Below are 22,272 nucleotides of genomic sequence, written 5' to 3'. Positions count from 1 at the left end.
ACTGACACGGGGACAAACAGAAGAAGACGCTTTAGATGGCTCCCCTTTATCACATACACAGCCCAACAAGACAATGACAATAATCCACCAACTGCATACAAATCAATATGGCTAACCTGATCCAAAACACCCACCCACCCCACTCACACACGAAAACAAAGATCACCACAGCCAATCACAAACAAACAACCACACCCTAGGCCAACCCCAACCTCTCTCACCACCAAAGGAACACAAGTGAACAGCACAAGCAACGCTAACACCAAAACCTACATACATTAAGCATAATAGAAACATCGCCACCCGCCCCCGCCCCCACCCAGCTTCACTCCCTCCACCTCCTTTTTTTCTCCTTCTCCCCCTAATGTCTCAACAAATGAAACAGATTTGTAAAAATGTTACATGGTAAAAATACGAGACATTACACTTACTTCTGTAAAACAAGAAAATCTTTAATAATAATAATAATAAAAAAATTCAAATCTGAAAGGTTCCTGTTGCAGATTGATGTTGAGTCTTCAACTCGCCCACTTATTGCTTTCTGCAGCTTTTGCAAATCCTCCATAGCCAGCCGGATTCAGCGCAGCAGATTTCTCAGCAGCGTGGCTGGCAGGAGACGTTGGCGAGGCTCTTCCTGAAAGAGAACGCCGAGGTCCGGAACGGTGCGAGGGAGAACAGGAACGACTCTGCCAAAGACGGTGAAAAACACACTCCAGGTAAAGAGTTTCAGAAACACTCTTCTTCAAAGGCCGACGGGGGAGACGCTACCAGTTTTGCATCTGTCAGCGGTTCCTGCGATCGGTGGAGCCTAGAAGACAGCAAGCCTGGCGTGATGCTCGATGATCCCACCGGGGCAGAGATGTCCTTCATGGCTGAGGACCAAGATGAGCTGTGGCAGAAGAACCCTTCTCACCTGAGCTTGGACCTGTCAAGCGTTGACTCCTACGAACTGGGCGACGGTGGGAGTCAGATGGTGGACAGTCTGCCCAGCACCCCTTCGCCTGTCGAGAACACCAAAACATTCTCTGGGCATCTTGAGAAAGACCCAAACACTGCGGCAGAGGTGGCATTCCCGGCAGATCTCTCATTATTTGAAATTCGCGAGGTAATGTGTTCGTCCTGCTTCCGGGCAAACTTTTGCGGTTGGTCCCATCGCCCACCCATCCAGTTTCGTTTTAAAAATTACTGTACTTTTCCGTGCATAGGACTAGGTTTTTTTCTTTAAATATTATGCTAAAAAGTGGGGGCATAGCTGTCAACGTTTCCCTTTTTTTTAAGGGGAATTCCCTTATTCTGAATAGGATTCCTCGCAAGAAAAGGGAAAAGTTGACAGCTATGAGTGGGGGGTCGTCTTATACTTGGATAGTCCATAGGGTGGACGTTTGATTGGTTGCTGCCGCAGCTGTCAGCAGCTATTGGGCATGTGATTGGTTGCTGCCTTAATAGCTGACGCTGATTGGCTGACATGGCAATTGGGTGGGCGATTGGCAGCTTCTGCTGGCTAGGGGACAGACGAGAGGCGGATTTTGCGACGCGTGTGGGTGAGCGATTTTCGGCAATCCCCCCTAAAAAAAAGCTCAATAACCCTGGGTAATCCCCCCCCCCCAAAATAAGCTTGACAACTCTGTGTCATCTCCCCCCATTTTCTTCACTTTGAATCCCCTTATACATGGGGGCATCTTATACACGGAAAAGTACGGTAATCAAAATTCTTTCACAGTTAAACTTTTAATGAAAAGAGAGAGAAATAATGTGTGTTTATTCGGTTTTGCTCAAAAGATTTCAAGATTTGTGCTTTTCAGATGGCTTTGCCACTACATAGTAGGCAAATCCAGCAGAAGTTGATTTTCTGCTCTCCCTGAATAGTTCACACTATTGTGGTTTTCACTGCTCGGTTAATTACCTCTTCTTTTTATAGTGTATCTTTTAATATGATTGGATGCTACTTTGAGAGGGGGGGGGGAAGAGAGACACCATAATTTCTAAAATAAGTACATATGCCAGCAGTCCCTGTTCCAAAGGATAAGACTTGTTAGGTACTCATAGTAATAATATTATAATTCCTTAAAATACACGATTGTTTCCATAGGCATGTGAAGAAGATCTCATACATTTACTCACCGATGCCCTGCTTTGTGTGATGTGGAGAGGCATAGAAAGATCTGACGATGCTGCTTGGGTTGAGAGGGGGCAGGTTTTTTCTGCCCTCACCAAACTGGGGATATCCAATGAGCTGCTACGGCCAACGGATGAAATAAAACTCAAGTGAGTTTATTTTAATAATTTATACACACACACACACACACACACACACACACACACACACATATATATACTGCCCCTTGCCCTAAGGTCACAGATCAGTTTTGTTGTTGTTTAGTCGTTTAGTCGTGTCCGACTCTTCGTGACTCCATGGACCAGAGCACACCAGGCATTCCTGTCTTCCACTGCCTCCCGCAGTTTGGTCAAACTCATGCTGGTAGCTTCCGAGAACACTGCCCAACCATCTCGTCCTCTGTCGTCTCCTTCTCCTTGTGCCCTCCATCTTTCCCACCATCAGGGTCTTTTCCAGGGAGTCTTCTCTTCTCATGAGGTGGCCAAAGTATTGGAGCCTCAGCTTCACGATCTGTCCTTCCAGGGTGCACTCAGGGCTGATTTCCTTAAGAATGGAGAGGTTTGATCATCTTGCAGTCCATGGGACTCTCAAAAGTCTCCTCCAGCACCATAATTCAAAAGCATCAATTCTTCGGCAATCAGCCTTCTTTATGGTCCAGCTCTCACTTCCATACATCACTACTGGGAAAACCATAGCTTTAACTATACAGACCTTTGTCGGCAAGGTGATGTCTCTGCTTTTTAAGATGCTGTCTACAGCATTGCAAATAACACAACGTATGCACAACATGTCTCCATAAAAAGCTAAAAGACCAGCTATATCAGCTGATTCTTCCATTCTAAGCAAAGAGTTGAGAGAGTCTTTGCAACCTGAGAAACAAGGTGTGATTCGTTTTCTTATTCCGGCGCCCGTATTGTAATTGGAACACAGTTTCGTGTGTCTGGAATTAACTTCACAGAACCTCTAACTCCTATTATTATTATTATTGTTGCTGTTTTTGGCAACTGCCTGTCTCAGGAGACAATGGAAGAGTCTGACCACTGGAGAGTTAGCATGTCTTCTGTGACGTGTTTTATTGCAGTCGGGGCAGATGAAGACGTTATTACTGATATATTATTTACCCGCTGTTTGCCCTGAAGCCCCAGGCTGGGTTACAATATTTGAAACAAAAATTTTAAAAGCAGTTTAAAACACCTCCCCCTAGCAAGAAATACGGCGGCAGCGCTAGATACATAATCGGGTCCTTGTTCTCTGAAATTCATAACGTCCGCCTCCTTTGAATAACACGTTTCCTCTTTTAACTTAGCTTGCTAGAGAAGATGTTGGAATGGGCAGTCACGGACAACAGAGACGCTAAATCTCTCCCAGTGTACGCAGAAAACGCCTTCCGGCTCCTGCTTGTCGTGCAAGATTTCCTGCAAGCGGAAGGGCTTGTTAATTCAAGTCTGTGGACGGAAAAGGTAGGAATGAATCTGTAAAAACAAGAGACAGGTTGTCGGGTGGCTGCTTTTGCCTTCGCGTCCTGCCTGCAAGACTTCAATAATAATAATAACAATAGTAATAATAATAATAATAATAATAATAATAATAATAATAATAATTTTTTTTATTTATACCCTGCCCTCCCCAGCCAAGACCGGGCTCAGGGCGGCTAACAAGCAATAATAAAAACAAGCTGATTAAAATACAATTTAAAAGATTAAGATACAACATTAAAACATTAGGATGCAGTCTCTTCACAGGAGAAAGGAAAAAGAAAGAGGGGGAGGGAATCAAATTGGCTCCAAGCCAAAGGCCAGGTGGAACAACTCTGTCTTACAGGCCCTGCGGAAAGAAATCAGATCCTGCAGGGCCCTGGCCTCATGAGGCAGAGCGTTCCATCAGGCCGGAGCCAGTGTTGAGAAGGCCCTGGCTCTGGTTGAGGCTAATCTAACTTCCTTAGGGCCTGGGACCTCTAGGGTGTTGCTATATATGGACCTTAAGGTCCTCCGTGGGGCATACCAGGAGAGGCGGTCCCGTAGGTACGAGGGCCCTAGGCCGTGAAGGGCTTTAAAGGTCAAAACCAGCACCTTAAATCTGACCCTGTACTCCACCGGGAGCCAATGCAGCTGGAAAAGGCATGCGACTGGCCATTTTGGAGAACAAAACATTATGAGAATAAAACCTTTGGTCTGATTCGGCACTGCACTTGCTTGTGACATCGACTGCCATCTTTTAAGTCCAACTTGAAAGTTGAAGCAGTCAATTTAGAAAGAAATGAGCCTCTGTCTGGGTGAATAAAGAAAACCATCCATCTGTTAACCATGGCATACATAGAACTGCCCAGCAAGTTCATTGTTTGGGCCATTTCAAACAGTGCCTATGTTCTTCTTTTCATACACAGACCCCCCCCCCCCCCAATATTCTTCATTGAGATTTTGCCTCTACATTTCATAGTTGGTCTGATCACACAAGGTCCCCAGAGTTGAAAAGGCCCTGGCTCTGGTTGAAGCTAATCTAACTTCCTTAGGGCCCGGGACCACTAGGCTGTTGCTATTTATGGACTTTGAGGCTCTCCATGGGGCATACTGGGAGAGGTGGTCCCATAGGTACAAGATATGTATTTCTGTTCCTCTGCTTAAATGCTTTTTTAAAAAACAACAAAAAACACCATAACGTGTCTTCTCCTTCCCCTGTGATTTCGGAATGGTGTTTCTCATAGCTCTTAGAAGAGTTGGTGACTCTCATGGATACCTTGTCCGTCTGGTACTCTTCCGGCCCAGAGTATGTGAAGTTCTACCAAGTGCAAGTCCAGATGCTGCTTGGATTCATTGGACAGGATAATTTGCAGGTTTGTTGTCGTGTGTATTGTACAGCGTGCAGCTGCTGCAATGCGGAATAGTGCTAGCAACATCCAGGGTCGGTATCATAGCTGTCAACCGTCCCTTATTTGGCGGGAAAGTCCCTTATCCCAGCGCCGTGTCCCGCTGCTGTCCCTTATTGATGATGTCCCTTAAATTTCCCGGGTTTCAAAGGAAGCAGCTCCTCTCCCTCCCTGCTGGCCAGGGAGGGAGGGAGGCTCCAACTGTGTTGCTTGGCTGCTCACCCAATAAGGAGTCTTAAGAATGACTGGGGGGTGGAGCTTGCATGCCTTGTGCTGATCAAATTGGCCGCGTTGCCTGGGGACTCCCCTTTGCTCAGCGCTTCCCAGCAGAGAGGTGACGGTGGTTTTCCTTGCTGCATCCCCTTTGCTGGGTTGCTGTGCTGTGGGAACCACCACTTGAGGCTTCGTTTGGCTGCTGGCTGGGCTTTCTGCCTTTGGCTCGGAGGGGCTCAGAAGTTGAACATACCTGTGCTCTGAAAATCCCTTATTTTGGCTGCTGATCCCTTATTTTCAAATCTGTAAGTTGACAGCTATGGTCTGTATAGCGTGTTGAGAATTAGATTTAATTTGCCATTCTTCTCTGGTTGGGTCTTTATTAAACTGTTGGATTGTGCCGAAATGGCAAAACTGTCCGGAAGGCTCCGAAACCAAAGAAGACCAAAACTTGAACAAAGAATGCAAAAAAATGTATAATTTATCTTGGAGACCACTGCAAACAGATGAAAACGTTAGCAGGATTTCAAAAACACTTATAATGTAGCAAGTATTAGGGAAATAATGGAGTTATATAAAATTGGTACTATTGAAAAATATGCAGTAGAAAAGGTTAAAAATTGGATCCATGGAGGAGAAGGTGGGGGGTCCAGAGATTCAGATGAATCTTTAAATGTGGATGTGTATAGTTGTATTGTTATAATTTTATACTGGTAAAATCAAAATTATTTATAAAAAAAGAGTATTAGATTTAAAGTGGGCAGGAGTATACAAGTGAGTTTATTGTGATTAGAATAGGCCATAGTGAGCCTCGAACTCCCCTTTCTTTTTCATTTCTTCTTCTGCAACAAGAAGTTTCTCTTTGTCGTTTTGGCTCAAACGACAGTTTGCTGTTCTCTGCAAAGGAACGAAATAGCTTTGGGGAAATTGGGGGACACGTTGGCTGACGTGGTTGCCCCCTCTCTGCCTCCCCCCTCAGGTTTGCGCAATGGCTGCAGCCAAGCTCAACACCCTCCTTCAGACCAAAGTGCTGGACAACCAACTGGAGTCCTGCTACCTCCTGGGAAGGCTGGAAGGCATTCTGAGCCGATCGATCAAGGAAAAGACAGAGACCTACTCCTTCCTTATCCCTCTCGTCCGAACGCTGGTTTCCAAAATATACGAGCTGCTCTTCATGGGCTTGCACTTGCCCTCCCTGCCTTCGACGAACGGGAGCCCTTCCTTTTTTGAGGACTTCCAGGACTATTGCAACACGGAGGAATGGCAGACTTATATTGCTAAATTTGTAAGTCACAAGGCCCTCCTTCGGCCGTCGTTTTTTTCTTTCTCCTTGTGGCGATCACACAGGGCCCCCGGACGTTTGACGGTCTGTTGACCCTGTGCCACCACTGCAGTTGCTTTCTTTGCTGCCACCACCCCGTGGACACACGGAGTCCAGCCAGTTGTTAACATTAACAAATAATCAAGTTTATTTTTAAATGCAGGAGCAGGCTTACGGTTTCAGTTAACTTTTCTTGTCAATTTCTTAATCTTAGTTCCTAACAACTTCAAATTGATTATCCCCAACTATCTGTCTGACTCTGAAGTGAAGGCCCAAGACAGGTGTTGATCATTATGTGAGCTGCGCACAGGTGGTCTGAAGCGAGCTACCACCATTCCTGTGGAGCCTCCTTTTATTGAGACAAATATGCAAGCCAGGCAAATACATTTTGGGCTGTGACCTTTACACATCTTCCGTCCCGAGATTGTGGGGTGGTACAAAGCTATTTTGGCACCTGTTCCACAGCGTCATTTTCCCCTTGCACAGTGTATGACGTAGGAGACAAAAGGTCTCTAAGGGAAAAGGTTACAGACAGGACACTGCTGACTTCTGAGACTGCAAAAGGTCAGACATAGGTGGAACGATGTACCAGAAAGCTGTGGCTTGTCTGGGGGGGGGGGTGTTTCCCTGCACCCCAAGGTCACGCGTGCAGGCAGAGGTGGCTGCCTGCTGGTGGGGAGTGTGCTCCTTCCGGACCCCACCCCCCACTCTCCGCGATATCCCTACATGACTCCACCTAACAATTCCTCTCACTCTCTCACAATACAACTCTACCAACCCACACCTAATTCTCCCTCTTCCTTCTTCATCTCCCAAACCTCAAGTGACTTTCAAAACCTCCCACTCTAACTTTTACTCCTCCCTTGCATTCCCACTGGCCAATCACATCACACTCCTTTAACCCTTTCCTTATGACCCACCTAGGAGTCAAACGTCACACTCCTGCACAGGAGAGAGGAGGCGTGTTCACTATAACCCTCTTAACCTTTTGTGCACCAGATCATTCCACACATGAAACAGTACGAACTCAGCACTTTCAGCGACGGCCACGAGCGCATGGCAGTATTTTGGAAGGATTGTTACGAGGAGCTGATGGTCAATATCCACAAACGAGAGCGGGAGCGAGGAGAAAGCAAGCTCAAATTCCAGGTGACCTTTCATTACTTCCCAAGCAGAGCAGACACCGCAAGAGCTCTTGCTATGGCATCATTGCCTGGCCAAGAAGATCCCAGTTTGGTCCAAGGTTGAGGGTGGCAAAAAACCTCTCATGGGTAGTCAACCTGGTGCCCTCTAGATGTTGCTGGACTTACAAGCCAGTTGACCGCACCTCCCTTCCTCTCTGGCTGTTCTGACTGGGACTGGGGGGGGTATACCATATTTTTCGCTTTATAAGACTCACCAGACCATAAGACGCACCTAGTTTTTGGAGGAGGAAAACAAGAAAAAAAATATTCTGAATCCCAGAAGCCAGAACAGCAAAAAGCGAAAGCAGCAATCCCTCTTGCTGTTCTGGCTTCTGGGATAGCTGCGCAGCCTGCATTCGCTCCATAAGACGCACACACATTTCCCCTTTCTTTTTAGGAGGGAAAAAGTGAGTCTTATAGAGCAAAAAATACGGTAGTTCAAAACATCTGGAGGGCACAAGGTTGGGAGAAGGCTGCCCTAATCTTTGGCAGCAAGGCTTGCTGAAGACACCTCAAGGCTGGTGGCAGATCCGTGAAATCAACTGGATCTCTTTTCCAGCCTTGGGAGTCTTTATTTGGAGGACGACTCAACGGAATTATTTTCTTCTGCTTTGCCTTTTGTTGTTTTGGAGAGTATTAAAACAGCCCTTTGTATAGATGTTTCCATGTCCTTTGACAACCCCTCTAGCATTTACAGTCGCACCTTAGATCCCGAACGCCCTGGAACTCGGACGTTTTGGTTCCCGAACTCTGCAAACCCGAAAGTGATTGTTCCAGTTTGCGAACGTTCTTTTGGAACCCGAACGTGTGATGGAGCTTCCACAGCTTCTGATTCATTGCTGGAGCTTCCTGCAGCCAATCAGAAGCCACGCCTTGGTTTCCGAACATTTTGGAAGTCAAACGGACTTCAGGAACGGGTTCTGTTCGACTGCCAAGGTACGACTGCATTTAAATGTTTCAACTTTCTCACCTCCAGGAGTTTTTCGTGGAGCCATTCAACCGACGGGCAAGGCAGGAAAATCTGCGTTACAACAGCATGTTGAAGCAGCTGAACAATCAGCACACGGCAACTCTCCGACAGTGGAGAGCTGCCAAACTGTACCTCACGTGTGAGCAGGGACCCTGGGCTGAAAGGTAGGTGGAGGGTTCCATTTTCTCTTGCTCCTTCAGGTAGCATTTTGAATCTCTTTGGAACGACTCTTCCCTACCAAGCTGGTTAGCTAAATATTCTTTTGATCCTATGTGTCTTGTACATTAAGGTTCGGACTACCCATGTGTGGCGATCACACAGGGTCCCCGGACGTTTCACCGTCTATTGATCCCTGTGCCACCACTTTATTTATTGCTGCCACCATCCAGGCCCTACCTGGTACAATACGGACTCCAGTCAGGGTTAAATTGGAACATAAACTTTTGTTTATTTATTGCAGTTTAACAAGTGTGTGGTTTCATAAATGGTATCGGTCAATTACAATCATGGGCTGCCTATCCAGACCTCTAACTTCTGTTACCTACTCTCACTCACTAAACAACCTCTCAGATATTTACCGTATTTTTCACTCTATAAGACACACCAGACCATAAGACGCACCTAGTATTTGGAGGAAGAAAACAAGAAAGAAAAAAATTCTGAATCCCAGAAGCCAGAACAGCAAGAGGGATAGCAGCAATCCCTCTTGCTGTTCTTGCTTCTGGGATAGCTACGCAGTCTGCATTCGCTCCATAAGACGCACACACATTTCCCCTTACTTTTTAGGAGGGAAAAAGTGAGGCTCTATAAGAGCAAAAAATACGGTACTTATCTTCCTAGCCCCTAACTATTCCTGACTCAGCTTATTTCACTACACTAACTCAACCTACCCACAAACTCTATCCCAATTCACTCTCACTCCAACCAACCTCCCAACGGACTCCTCTCTTTGCCTCTCCCGGAGCTGGTTTTATAGTCCCTCTGACTCCACCCCCTGGGTTCTGATTGGGTAACCTGTTTAACTATTTCACCTCCAGCACTCTCATATGTTAATGTCACACCATGTAAAGCTTTGGTGTGTGGCTCATTTCCCAGCAAATAATTTCTGATGCACACATTCCTGCGCACACATTCACTCACCCCTGAGCTTTAGGATTTTCCTCCCTAGTTAATCCTTTTCACAGTTCAGTTATGCAAAGACCCATGACCATTCTGGTACTTTTAACATATTGTGGAAGCTAGGGCTTTGGTGGATCAATACAAGATCTTGCCGGGAAAATGGGGACGGGATGGCATATAAGGAGATGTAGATTCTCTTCTCCCTCCTCCACTGAAAATGCCTCTTCTAACATATGGCCATGCTTGTCAACGTTTGGGTCTAAGGCTTTTTTTTAATGTGTTTTGTCTAATCGAGGGCAGACTACCGTATTTTTCGTTCTATAGGACGCACTTTTCCCCCTCCAAAAATTAAGGGGAAATGTGTGTGCGTCCTATGGAGCGAATGCAGGCTCCTTGGCTTCAGCGATAGCAACGCAAAGCCTCCGAAGCGCAGAGGGAGCGCTCCCTCCGCGCTCCGGAGGCTTCGCATTGCTTTCGCTGAAGCCTGGAGAGCGAGAGGGTGAGCACTGAAGCCTTTGGAACGCAGCGGGAACTCGCGCTGCGCTCCGAAGGCTTCGGGTTCCTTTTGCTGAAGCCGGGAGAGCAAGACTCTCCTGGCTTCAGCAGAGAGGGAAAGCTGCGCAGCGCCCCTTCAGCCAAGTGGGAGGAGAAATGGAAGGGGCTCCGTTTCTCCTGCCGCTTCGCTGAAGGGGCGCTGAGCAGAGAGGGGGAGATTTTTTTTCCCTTGTTCTTCCCCTCTAAAACAAGGTGCGTGCTATGGTCGGGTGCGTCCTATAGAGCGAAAAATATGGTAACCTGTGACCTTCCAAAGGCAGTTCATCTCCAACTCCCATCGCCCCCAGCCTGCTTGGTCAAGTAGAATATGTTGTAGTTTAACAACATCTTGGGGTCCACAGATTAGCCACCCTAGAGAATCCTATCTTTCCTGGAGGAATACAAGCCAAAAATGATGCTTATCAAAGACTTGTGTGCCCCAAATGCTAGGGAGTTCTTCAACACAGCTGGGGACTGGAGTAGATTACTGTCAGGGAACTGCCATCAGTGGTGGAGGGAGAGAGCAAAAGCCAGAGGGATTCCAGAGAGCATCCCGGGAGTGGGAGAGGCAGCCCATCTTCTGGGGAAGAGAATCAGCGTAGCACCAGTGGAGAAGAGGGGGCAGATGGGGGAAGCGGCGAGGCGGTCCCATGACTCCTTGCCGGGGACCAGCAGGGAGAGTAGAGGTCCTCCGCTGCCTACGCCCTCCTTGCGCAGAAGGCTTTCGTGCAGAGAGAGTAGGAGGAGACTAGGCGTCAAAGAGCTTCTTTGCTTGAAGAAGTTTAAGAAACGCCCACTGACGGATTCTGCCAGCGATTGAGTCAGCCACGGGTGAGTGGCTGTCCGGACAGAAAAGGTTCACTTAGGCAACCCAGCCAGGTGTTTGCACCCAGCCGGGGAGATAAGCATCGGCTTATGCACAAGCAACCCCTAGAACCATTACAGTTACCTTTGGGGGGGGGAATCCCACCCTGTGAAACCCATGGAGAAGCAGGTCTTCCACCACTGTCGACAAACCATTGCTCAGGGCCTTAAGTGGCTGCAGCTTGTTTGTGAATTTTAAAATCCACCTGCAGCGATGTTCGTCTGTGATTTAAAGCTTTTTCTTTCTTGTTTATTTTTGTTGGAAACTCTTGTAGCAGTTAAGTTCTGTGTCTGATGCATGTCAAATTATCTTGGGTATATTCCTTTCTCCAGGAAGCTAAATCGTATTCACTGGAAACTTTCAAATGTGGAAAATTACTCACGGATGAGGCTAAAGTTGGTACAAAATTACAATTTCAACTCTCATCAGGAGGCCAGTGCCCTAAGGGATAATCTAGGTGAGATCTAATACCTTTTTTTGAATAAATTTTATTTTTGCATTTTCTCTTTTACATAAACAAATGAATCAAATACATAAACATATAATCCCTTCTGACTCCCCCCTGATTTTAATGTAATGATTTCCCCTCTTCATCTCTTTCATAATTCTATTCTTATACAGTGGTGCCTCGCAAGACGAAATTAATTGGTTCCGCAAGTTTTTTCTTCTTGCGAGTTTTTCGTCTTGCGAAGCACGGTTTCCCATAGGAATGCATTGAAAATCAATTAATGCGTTCCTAGGGAAACCGCTTGCCAGGCTGGCGGTGCGGAGAAGGGCTTTTCTCCCCACCGCAAGCCTTCAGGACAGGTACGGGAACAGAGGGGAAGGCGCGCAGCGCTTTCCCTCTGTTCCCGGGGCTTGCGTGGGAGGAGGGTTTTTCCTCCCCACCGCCAACATTCAGAACAGCATTCTGAATGTTGGCGGTGGGAAGGAAAACCCTCCTCCTACCCCAAGTCTTCAGGAAAGCCATCCGATGCCGGGCGGCGGGAGGAGGCTTCCCCCCCCCCCCGCCCGGCATCGGAGCTTCGTTCCGATGCCCGGCGGCGGGAGAAGGCTTCCCCCCCCCCGCCCGGCATCGGAGCTTCGTTCCGATGCCCGGCGGCGGGAGAAGGCTTCCCCCCCCCGCCCGGCATCGGAGCTTCGTTCCGATGCCCGGCGGCGGGAGAAGGCTTTCCCCCCCTGCCCGGCATCGGAGCTTCGTTCCGATGCTGGGCGGCGGGATAAGGCTTCCCCCCCCCGCCCGGCATCGGAGCTTTGTTCCGATGCTGGGCGGCGGGATAAGGCTCCCCCGGCCCGGCATCAGAGCTTCGTTCCGATGCCCGGCGGCGGGAGAAGGCTTCCCCCCCCCCCCGCCCGGCATCGGAGCTTCGTTCCGATGCCCGGCGGCGGGAGAAGGCTTCCCCCCCGCCCGGCATCGGAGCTTCGTTCCGATGCTGGGCGGCGGGATAAGGCTCCCCCCCCGCCCGGCATCGGAGCTTCGTTCCGATGCCCGGCGGCGGGAGAAGGCTCCCCCCCCCCGCCCGGCATCGGAGCTTCATTCCGATGCTGGGCGGCGGGATAAGGCTCCCCCCCCGGCATCGGAGCTTTGTTCCGATGCCGGGCGGCGGGAGAAGGCTTCCCCCCCCCGCCCGGCATCGGAGCTTCGTTCCGATGCCGGGCGGCGGGAGAAGGCTCCCCCCCCCCGCCCGGCATCGGAGCTTCGTTCCGATGCCGGGCGGCGGGAGGAGGTCCGAGGACAGTGGGGAAGACGCGCTGCGCTTCCCCGCTGTCCCGGAGATTTCCCTATGGGCTTTCGTCTTGCGAAGCAAGCCCATAGGGAAATTCGTTTTGCGAAGCGCCTCCAAAACGGAAAACCCTTTCGTCTAGCGGGTTTTCCGTCTTGCGAGGCGTTCGTCTTGCGGGGTACCACTGTAAATCCTTTGTCAGTCCATAGTTCAAATTTTTACTACAAGTTTTCTGTCAATCCTACCAATGTATGCAATTGTTTACAATAGCTTTTCAAATCAATTAGAAACCTTCCCCATTCTTTATTAAAGACTTCCTCTTCCTGGTTTCTGATTCTCCCTGTAAGTTTTGCCATCTTGGCGTAGTTCATCAATTTTGTTTAGTGTGTTTTATTTTAATCTTAAAATAGTCTGATTCGTCTCTGATCTCTCCCCCCCGCCCCTTTGACTTCAGGAAACTACGTAGTCTAAAATACGTCTGTGCAAATCAGTTTGTTCTTCCCCCCCGCATCCCTTGCAATTATTATAACAGTATAATATAAACAGAAACTATGTGATTTAATAGAACTTTTGTGTGGTTCAGCGATATAAGTCTCGCAGAATGCAGCTGACTTTGTAAAATCTCGCTTTATCTCCAAAGGAGTCCAGCAGGCGCCGCCATCGAGCGAGGCTTTGCTTCTGGAGGCTGTGAAGCAAGTAAAAGTCAGCGATATGGAGGATGATATACTTGAACTACCAGATGAAGATCCAGCATCTAATATAAGCATGTATGTCGCAAAGCCTGGTGATCCCAGGGCTGGAATCCAAAGAGCAGCTTTGTTCTTGCCCAAGGGCGCAGTAGGATTTCCAGTATAAATTTGATTTGAGTAGCAGATGGCCATGCCATTGTCACAGACACTCCCCCGCTCCAGGTCCCCTCTGTTTTCAGAAGTTATTTTACACATGGGCACAAGGAAACTGCGCTTGTTTCTCTCTGGTTGGGGACAGAGGGTGGCGCTTGGGGGGGAATTGTCATCGCGCCACTCCTTGGTGTGTGGAGTGCCTCAGGGTGCGATACTCTCCCTGATGCTTTTTAACATCTTTATGCGCCCCCTCGCCCAGCTTGTCCGGAGTTTTGGGCTGGGCTGCCATCAGTATGCTGATGACACCCAACTCTATCTGTTGATAGATGGCCATCCTGACTCGGCCCCAGACACACTGACCAGATGTTTGGAAGCTGTGGCTGGATGGTTACGTGGGAGCCGGTTGAAGTTAAATCCTTCAAAGACAGAGGTCCTCTGGCTGGGAAGGGACGATATGGGATAGGGGGGGGGGGCAACTCCCATCTCTTGCTGGGGTGCAATTAGTGCCAGCACCGTCCGTTAAGAGTTTGAGTGTAATCTTCCACACCTCCCTTTCCATGGAGGTGCATAGATTGCAGCTATAACAAAGGCGGCATTTTTTCACCTCCGCCAAGCTAAGCAGCTGGCTCCTTACCTCTCTCGCCCTGACCTAGCCACTGTGATCCATGCGGCAGTCACCTCCAGACTGGATTATTGTAACTTGCCCTACGTGGGGCTGCCCTTGAGACTGAGCTGTTCCACCAGGCCTTTGGTCAGGGCACAGCCTGACTCCCTCCTTTGGCAATCTTCACAGAACTTTAGCCTAACGGTTGCCATCAATTTGATTTGAATTAATTTTATAATGAAATGATTTTAGAATGTTGTACTATTTTATTGTTGTTAGCCGCCCTGAGCCTGGCTTCGGCTGGGGAGGGCGGGATATAAATTATTATTATTATTATTATTATTATTATTATTATTATTATTATTATTATTATTATTTCAAGAAGCACAAACCCAGAGGTTGAGCGGAACTAATTTTGCAGGTCTTTTAGATGCCAGACCAAATGTCTCTCCAGAAAAGAATGGTTGGGTCTCTTCTGCCCAGTTGCATTGTAAATAAAAAGGTCCACTCTGTGGTGTTGTTGTAATTAAAAATGTGACTTTAAGCTGATCAGTCCAGCGTTTTAAAGATTATTTTATGCATGATAAAATTGCCGTGTAATTATTTTCAAAATATTGTTAGGGGAGAGCGCAAAGAGAGCTATGGGTGGGGGGAATACAGAGTTGCATCTTCTGGAGCTCCCCATTGATTCTAGCCTGTCATTTTTGGTGTTCCTGCTGCAGGGATGAAAAGGAGGAGCAGAGCCAGAAAGAAAAACTTGTCCTCTCTGAAGACTGCGAACTTATTACAATCATTAATGTCATCCCCGGCAGGCTGGAGGTCACTACACAGCACATTTACTTCTACGATGGCAGCATTGAAAAAGAGGAAGGTGAGGCCTGCAATGTAACAACAGCGAGCATTGTGTGGACAGTTTTACTGTACTCATTTTAACTTTGGAATTACCGTATTTTTTGCTCTATAAGACTCACTTTTTCCCTCCTAAAAAGTAAGGGGAAATGTGTGTGCGTTTTATGGAGCGAATGCAGGCTGCGCAGCTATCCCAGAAGCCAGAACAGCAAGAGGGATCACTGCTTTCGCTGCGCAGCGATCCCTCTTGCTGTTCTGGCTTCTGAGATTCAGAATATTTTTTTTCTTGTTTTCCTCCTCCAAGAACTAGGTGTGTCTTGTGGTCTGGTGCGTCTTATAGAGCGAAAAGTATGGTAATTCTGTTCCCGGGGGGGGGGGGGAATAAAAGCTTGTTGTCAGGGAACTGCCATCGGCTCAGGGGCGAGGGGGGGGGAAGACGGATGGATTACAGAGAGCCCCCAAAGATCGTGGGAAGCAGCACTTCCTCAGCGGAGGAAGGAAGCCACGCCTCTAGTGGGGAGGAGATGCAGGGCTCGGAGGATGCAAGGCGGTGCCAGGACACCTTGCCTGAGCAAAGCGGGGAGGAGAGAGGTCCCCCTTTACCCAAGCCTTCCTTGCGCAGTAGGCTTCCGCGCAGAGAGGGGAGGTGCAGGCTGGGGGTCAAGAGACTACTCTGCTGGGGAAAGTTTAAGGACCGCCCACTCTCAGATTCTGCTAGTGAGTGAGCAAGACATGGAACAGAGGCGTTCTGCATTGTAAAGGTTTTAAGGTAAAGGGTAAAGGGACCCCTGATCATTAGGTCCAGTCGTGACCGACTCTGGGGTTGTGGCACTCATCACGCTTTATTGGCCGAGGGAACTGGCGTACAGCTTCCGGGTCATGTGGCCACCATGACTAAGCCGCTTCTGGCGAACCAGAGCAGCGCACGGAAACACCGTTTACCTTCCCGCCGGAGCGGTACCTATTTATCTACTTGCACTTTGATGTGCTTTTGAACTGCTAGGTTGGCAGGAGCAGGGACCGAGCAACGGGAGCCCACCCCATCACAGGGATTCGAACCACCGACCTTCTGATCTCCAAGCCCTAGGCTCTGTAGTTTAACCCACAGCGCCACGCGCGTCCCTTGTAAAGGTTTTAGCACCAACAATAAAGTTTTTGAAAAATCCAGTGAGGCATCTTGCCTGATCGCTCTCGAGCAACCACCCCGATAGCCATAACACTTGTCAGCTTAGGATTTGGTACAGATGAAATCAGGCTGCAGATTTGCATTGCATAGGGGTTAAATATGGGTGATTGCCAAGCCTTATGTTAGGTTATGAAGTGATGAGAGCTGCTCCTGTAAAAAGCATGGGAATTGTGCAGTGCATTGGCAGGGGTTAATTGTTATGCAAATGAAGGGGGAAGGAAGCGCCATCACCTTCCCCCAATGAAAAGGGTAGTCTGGTAGAGGACTCCGGGGGGGCATTGCCTTGTCCGAAACCTAAGGAGGTAAGGGCCTCCGGCACGCCCCCGAGCGGTGACACCCATGGGATCCTAGTTGGCGTACTTCAACAGGACTCCAACGGATTGTGGATAACTCTTGCCGGGTAGTCGATAGGAGCCAATGCCTAAGGCCAATACCTTTCAATTCTGTAATCAATAAAGTTGTGGCCTTTTTATGCCCATTAACCTTAAATAATGTGTCCAGTGTCTTCATTTCACATGGGAGAGGGGACTTGCCACGCAATGAAGTGATGAGAGCTGCTCCTGTAAAAAGCATGGGAATTGTGCAGTTTCTTGAACTGTGTCAATACGAAATATTCCCCACATGGCATTTCCTCATGTGTGTTTAATGTCCCCAAGAAGGTTTAGTTTCCCGCGCTGCTCAGAGACAGGAGCACTGTAGCTCCAAATGAAGTAATTGGCTCTCTTTTCCCTTGAAGCCTCAGTGCGTTCCTGCTTTTTGCCACTTTTCAGTTTCCCCCCGGGAAGCGCTGCTCATAAGGAAATGTTATGCTGTTACAGAGCCTGGGACTTGGAGGTGTGCCATTAAACTTGTACGTGTCACATGTGCAAATCTACACATACCCAAGACAATGTTCCTATGTAGGCAAGAGGGGTATGTGCGTGTGCAAGTTTAATGTTTTTGAAGCATTTTACTGAACCTTGCTGCTTTGGCTTCATATAATGATAATAATAATAATAATAATAATAATAATAATAATAATAATAATAATAATAATAATAAAAAAAAAATACAGTGGTACCTTGGTTTGTGAGCAGCCTAGTTTATGACCATTTTGGATTACGACCAATTCAAACCCGGAAGTGCACGTCCCGGTTTGCCAATTATCTTTTGATTACGACCTGTTTTTGTTTTGGTTTTTTTGGATTACGAACAATTTTTTTTGGTTTACAAACAATTTTGGGGGGATAACGACCCCTATTTTTGGGAGGCCCCATTGGCGAAAGCCGCCTTGGGTTACGATCTGTTTTGGTTCACGAACGGACCTCCGGAACAGATTATGGCTGTAAACCAAGGTACCACTGTAATTTATTATTTATACCCCACCCATCCAGCTGGGTTTCCCCAGCCACTCTGGGCTGCTTCCAACAAAAAAATTAAAATACATTAAGGCATCAGTCATTAAAAACTTCCCTAAACAGGGCTGCCTTCAGATGTCTTCTAAACGTCAGGTAGTTGTTTATTTCCTTGACATCTGATGGGAGGGCGTTCCACAGGGCAGGCACCAGTACTGAGAAGGCCCTCTGCCTGGTTCCCTGTAACCTCACTTCTCACAGGGAGGGAACCACCAGAAGGCCCTCGGAGCTGGACCTCAGTGTCCGGGCAGAACGATGGGGGTGGAGACGCTCCTTCAGGTATACTGTGCTGAGGCCGTTTAGGGCTTTAAAGGTCACGTCACCACCAACACTTTGAATTGTGCTCGGAAACGTACTGGGACAATAAGTTATATGCCCGTTCAACATATTTCACAATGACCATCTCTTCTTTCCAGGTATAGGTTTTGATTTCAAATGGCCTCTTTCTCAGATTCGAGAGATTCATTTGCGTCGCTATAACTTGAGGAGGTCAGCTCTGGAGATCTTCTTCGTTGACCAGACCAATTACTTCCTGAACTTTAAAAAGGAGGTATGTCTTCTTAAAGGGTGAAATTCGTAACCAGGTGAGCTCTGGCAATTGCTGCATGGTAAAAAGATGAACAGGGTCAACTCACCTGTACAATGTAAACATTCCTGTCTGGTTGAGGATATCCTGCACTATTTGTTGATTTGCCCAGAGAATCTTTTTATCACAAAATTCCAGCTCTTTGAAAAAAGTAACTATAAACCTACTGAAATCGGCATTCCATCATAGCATAAGAGAGTAAAGATTTGTCTTTTTGTGTAACTTGTTTTTTATTACTATGAATGTTTGAGAATCACTTTTGCGATGTACATAATTCTTTGATAAAGTGCTAAAGGGGAAATCAAAGGCGTGGTTTCATTGATAAGCTGTTAAATTGGCTGCGAAACAGCAGGCTTCTAAAGCAAATTCATTGGACTGGCCCTTAAAAAGGACAATTGTGTAACCAGACGTAGAAGATTAATGGGTGATATTCAGCATTAGACATATTCAGACTGGACCCATTGAAATCGATGGACTCAAGTAATTAGTCCAATGATTTCAATGGATCTGCTCTGAGTTGGATTGTGTAGACATAAAAAGTTAATTTTCTAGAAAGCAGGAGGGATGCTATTTGATTCAACAGTCATTAAATTCATGTGTGGGGTGGGAGGAAACAGTAAGGGGAAAATTACATTATTTCCAGAACGCTTATTTGGCATTTTCTTGGATTAATTAATCTACTGTACTCTGTTATAGGCAAGAAATAAAGTGTACAGCCGAATTCTGTCTCTGTGTTCTCCAAATATTAGTGGGACAAGATCTCCACAAGAATTATTTAAAGCATCTGGACTGACCCAGGTAAGAAGATGTTGCCAGGAATGGCTTGGGAATTTTTTTATATTTAATTGTTGTTCTCTAGTAGGGTAGAATCTGGGTAGCTTCCTCCTGCCCTTTTAAAAAGCCCGGAACCTAACCGTTCTCTCTCCCAGTAATTTCCTAGCTTCAGAACTCAGGAAAAAAACCATTTTGTTTTATATCAGGGATGGGGAACCTGTGGCCTTCCATCGGCCGCTGGACTACAGATCTCATAAGCCCTGAACACTGGCTGTGCTTTGGGGGCTGATGGGAATTGTAGTCCAACAAATCGCTGGCAGGTCACAGGTTCCTCATCCCTGCTTTATACAACATCCCCGGTAGTCTGCTCTGCTGACATAATAATACTTTTTGCAAACCACTTTTGAGTTGCAATGTGCTGTAAAAATACGTAAAATATCGTATTTTTCGCTCCATAGGGCGCACCTGACCATAGGGCGCACCTAGTTTTCAGAGGGGGAAATCAAGGAACAAAATATGGTTCCCCCCCCCCCCAGCTCTGGGAGCAGAGACCTTCTCCCTGCTATTGCGGGAGGTGAGGGAATTCCCCCATCACCCACAAAAGCCCACAGGAGGGAGAAGGGACTGACCCCCACCACCAGCCTCAAAGACCAGACTCTCCTGGCTTCAGCGAAAGCAACGCGAAGCCTCCGGAGCGCAGGCTTCGGAGGCTTTGCGTTGCTATCGCTGAAGCCAGGGAGCCTGCATTCGCTCCATAGGACGCACACACATTTCCCCTTAATTTTTGGAGGGGAAAAAGTGCGTCCTATAGAGTGAAAAATACGGTAAATATACAAAAGGCAAACTCCACCTTCTGATCCCTCTGTTAAGAAAAGCCTGTTGGCAAAGTGTAATACAAGAAGCCCTAATTTGTGGTGTGTAAAAGATGGAGTTCCCATTTCCAGATACGGCTGGGTTTTTTCCCCATCCTGCTGATGTTTGGTTAGCTACGTCAGACACAAAATGTCTGATTTGGATGCAGCAAGCACATTGCACACTGCCCATAAACATAACAGGGAAGCTTGCACATGAGCTTTATCGGTTAATCACTTGTCATATGGACCCACCAGCACTCCTGCTCTTTGAGCACTTGTAAGGTGGACCGGTGTCTCTTTCCTAGAAATTCCTAATGGACTTCCTAGAACGAGGAATGCCCAGGGTTCCCTCGAGGAAAGCCATCACTGTCAAACGGTAACACAGGCTTCCTCAACCTCAGCCCTCCAGATGTTTTTGGCCTGCAATTCCCATGATCCCTAGCTAGCAGGACCAGTGGTCAGGGATGATGGGAATTGTAGTTTCAATTGTAGTCTCTCTTGAGGAAGCCCGTGGTAACACATGCCTACTCCAGATGGCCGGTAGCGGTGCAGAACTGGAAGGAATTCCAACCAAAGCCTTGTGGTTTTGTTTACAATTTTAAGAGACTTTGAGCCATTGTGTTAGGGCGGGATAAAAGTCCAAAATAAATAAATGTGTAAACTTGAATTCCCCCCTTAATTTTGTCACCTGAAGATATGTTGTTTGGTTCATTCAGATGCTGGCAAGATGTGTGGCCTAACCGTGATGCTCATTAACAGCTTCGATTTTTCGTTTTCTTCTATTTGTAGAAATGGGTGAACAGAGAGATATCCAACTTTGACTACCTCATTCAATTAAACACAATGGCAGGACGAACCTATAATGACCTTGCGCAGTATCCTGTAGTAAGTTTCCTCCCCATCCAGTGTCTTCTTTTCAGACTAGAATTCAGTATTTACATTTGTGGGGAGAAGCGATGTCAGATCTGAAACCTGTTTTGTCTTCCCCCATTCAAGTTTCCATGGGTCCTACAGGATTATACTTCAGAAGAATTGGATCTCAATAACCCGGCTGTGTTCAGGGATCTGTCCAAGCCCATTGGCGTGGCGAATGAAAAGAATGCCAAGGCTGTACTGGAAAGGTACTGTATTTCATTTAACATGACCAAAGTATTTAGTTGCATTTCCATTCTTAATGGGGTTTTTTGGGGGGGGAGCTCTTAGTATGTTTACCTTCCTATTCTATGTTTCATCTGACAATGATGCTGTTGATTGGTAAAGGAATTTACGGAAGCTACCGTATTTTTCGCACCATAGGGCACACTGGACCCTAGGGAGCACCTAGTTTTTAGACGGGGAAATCAATAAAAAAAATCTCCCCCCCCAGCCCCAAAGAGCAGCGTACAGGCTGCGCACAACCTCTCCCTGCCGGAGGGGTTGCGCGCAGCTATGGAACAAGCCAAGGCAGCCAGCGGGATGGATCCCGCTCACTGCATTGGCTTCCTCTTTAGCCCCGCGCAATCTCTCCCTACTGGGAGAGGCTGTGTGGAGCTAAAGAAGCCTAAGCCCGTACAGCCTCTCCCTGCTGGAAGGGTTTGCGGCGGCTATGGCACAAGCCTGCATTCGCTCCATAGGACGCACACACATTTCCCCTCAATTTTTGGAGGGGAAAAACTGCGTCCAATAGAGCGAAAAATACGGTAGACCTGGGTGGGAATCAATAGATGCGAGTTTAGTTGTTAACAGCATTTTGAGACACACATGGCCCAAACCAGCAAGGAAGGAAGCAATACTTGAAGCTATGGGCGGGGCGGTGGTGGTGGGGAACCTATACCGGGGAACCTTGGAATAATTCGGAACCCGAACACCGAAAACCCGGGAGTGAACGCTTCCCTTTTCAAATGTGCCTCAGAAGTCTAGCGGCTTCCGAGACGAGTTTCTCCATTTTCTCAATGGAATTTGCTGACCGCCATTGCACCTCGGTTGTCGAATGTTTTGAAAGTCGAACAGTCTTCCAGAACGGATTGCGTTCGGCACCCGAGATACCACTGTACCTTGGTTCCCGAACTCAATCTGTTGTGGAGTCCGTTTGACTTCTGAAACGTTCGCAAACCAAGGTGCAGCTTCTGATTGGCCCTGGAAACAATGCCGACAGCTGAAACGGATGTTTGGCTTCCAAAAAACATTTGCAAACTGGAACACTTCTGGGTTTGCGACGTTCGGGAGCTAAGCCGTTCAGGAACCAAGGTACCATATTGATTGTATTGATGTATAACCATGGTAAAGAAAATAACC

General features: G+C 47.5%; 1 protein-coding gene across 5 annotated transcripts in view; it reads left to right on the top strand.

Moving 5' to 3' along the window:
* NBEAL1 (neurobeachin like 1) overlaps window positions 1–22,272 on the top strand; it is a 152,302-nt gene that overhangs the window by 99,269 nt on the left and 30,761 nt on the right. For all 5 annotated transcript variants that reach the window (XR_014518537.1, XR_014518538.1, XM_083471490.1 and 2 more), the window contains 14 exons: window positions 548–1,105; window positions 2,090–2,265; window positions 3,423–3,576; window positions 4,818–4,946; window positions 6,172–6,477; window positions 7,513–7,662; window positions 8,674–8,831; window positions 11,518–11,642; window positions 13,550–13,676; window positions 15,078–15,226; window positions 18,201–18,334; window positions 19,067–19,168; window positions 20,788–20,883; window positions 20,995–21,119. Coding sequence is in view for 3 of the 5 variants with exons in the window: in XM_083471490.1 (XP_083327616.1) it covers window positions 548–1,105; window positions 2,090–2,265; window positions 3,423–3,576; window positions 4,818–4,946; window positions 6,172–6,477; window positions 7,513–7,662; window positions 8,674–8,831; window positions 11,518–11,642; window positions 13,550–13,676; window positions 15,078–15,226; window positions 18,201–18,334; window positions 19,067–19,168; window positions 20,788–20,883; window positions 20,995–21,119 (2,489 nt within the window). In the remaining 2 variants the exon portion in view is untranslated. The remainder of the gene's footprint in view (window positions 1–547; window positions 1,106–2,089; window positions 2,266–3,422; window positions 3,577–4,817; window positions 4,947–6,171; window positions 6,478–7,512; window positions 7,663–8,673; window positions 8,832–11,517; window positions 11,643–13,549; window positions 13,677–15,077; window positions 15,227–18,200; window positions 18,335–19,066; window positions 19,169–20,787; window positions 20,884–20,994; window positions 21,120–22,272) is intronic.

The sequence above is a fragment of the Podarcis liolepis genome (assembly GCF_965112155.1).
Source record: "Podarcis liolepis genome assembly, chromosome: 1".
In the NCBI taxonomy this organism is placed as follows: Eukaryota; Metazoa; Chordata; class Lepidosauria; order Squamata; family Lacertidae; genus Podarcis; species Podarcis liolepis.
This window is presented reverse-complemented; position numbering and strand designations above follow the sequence as displayed.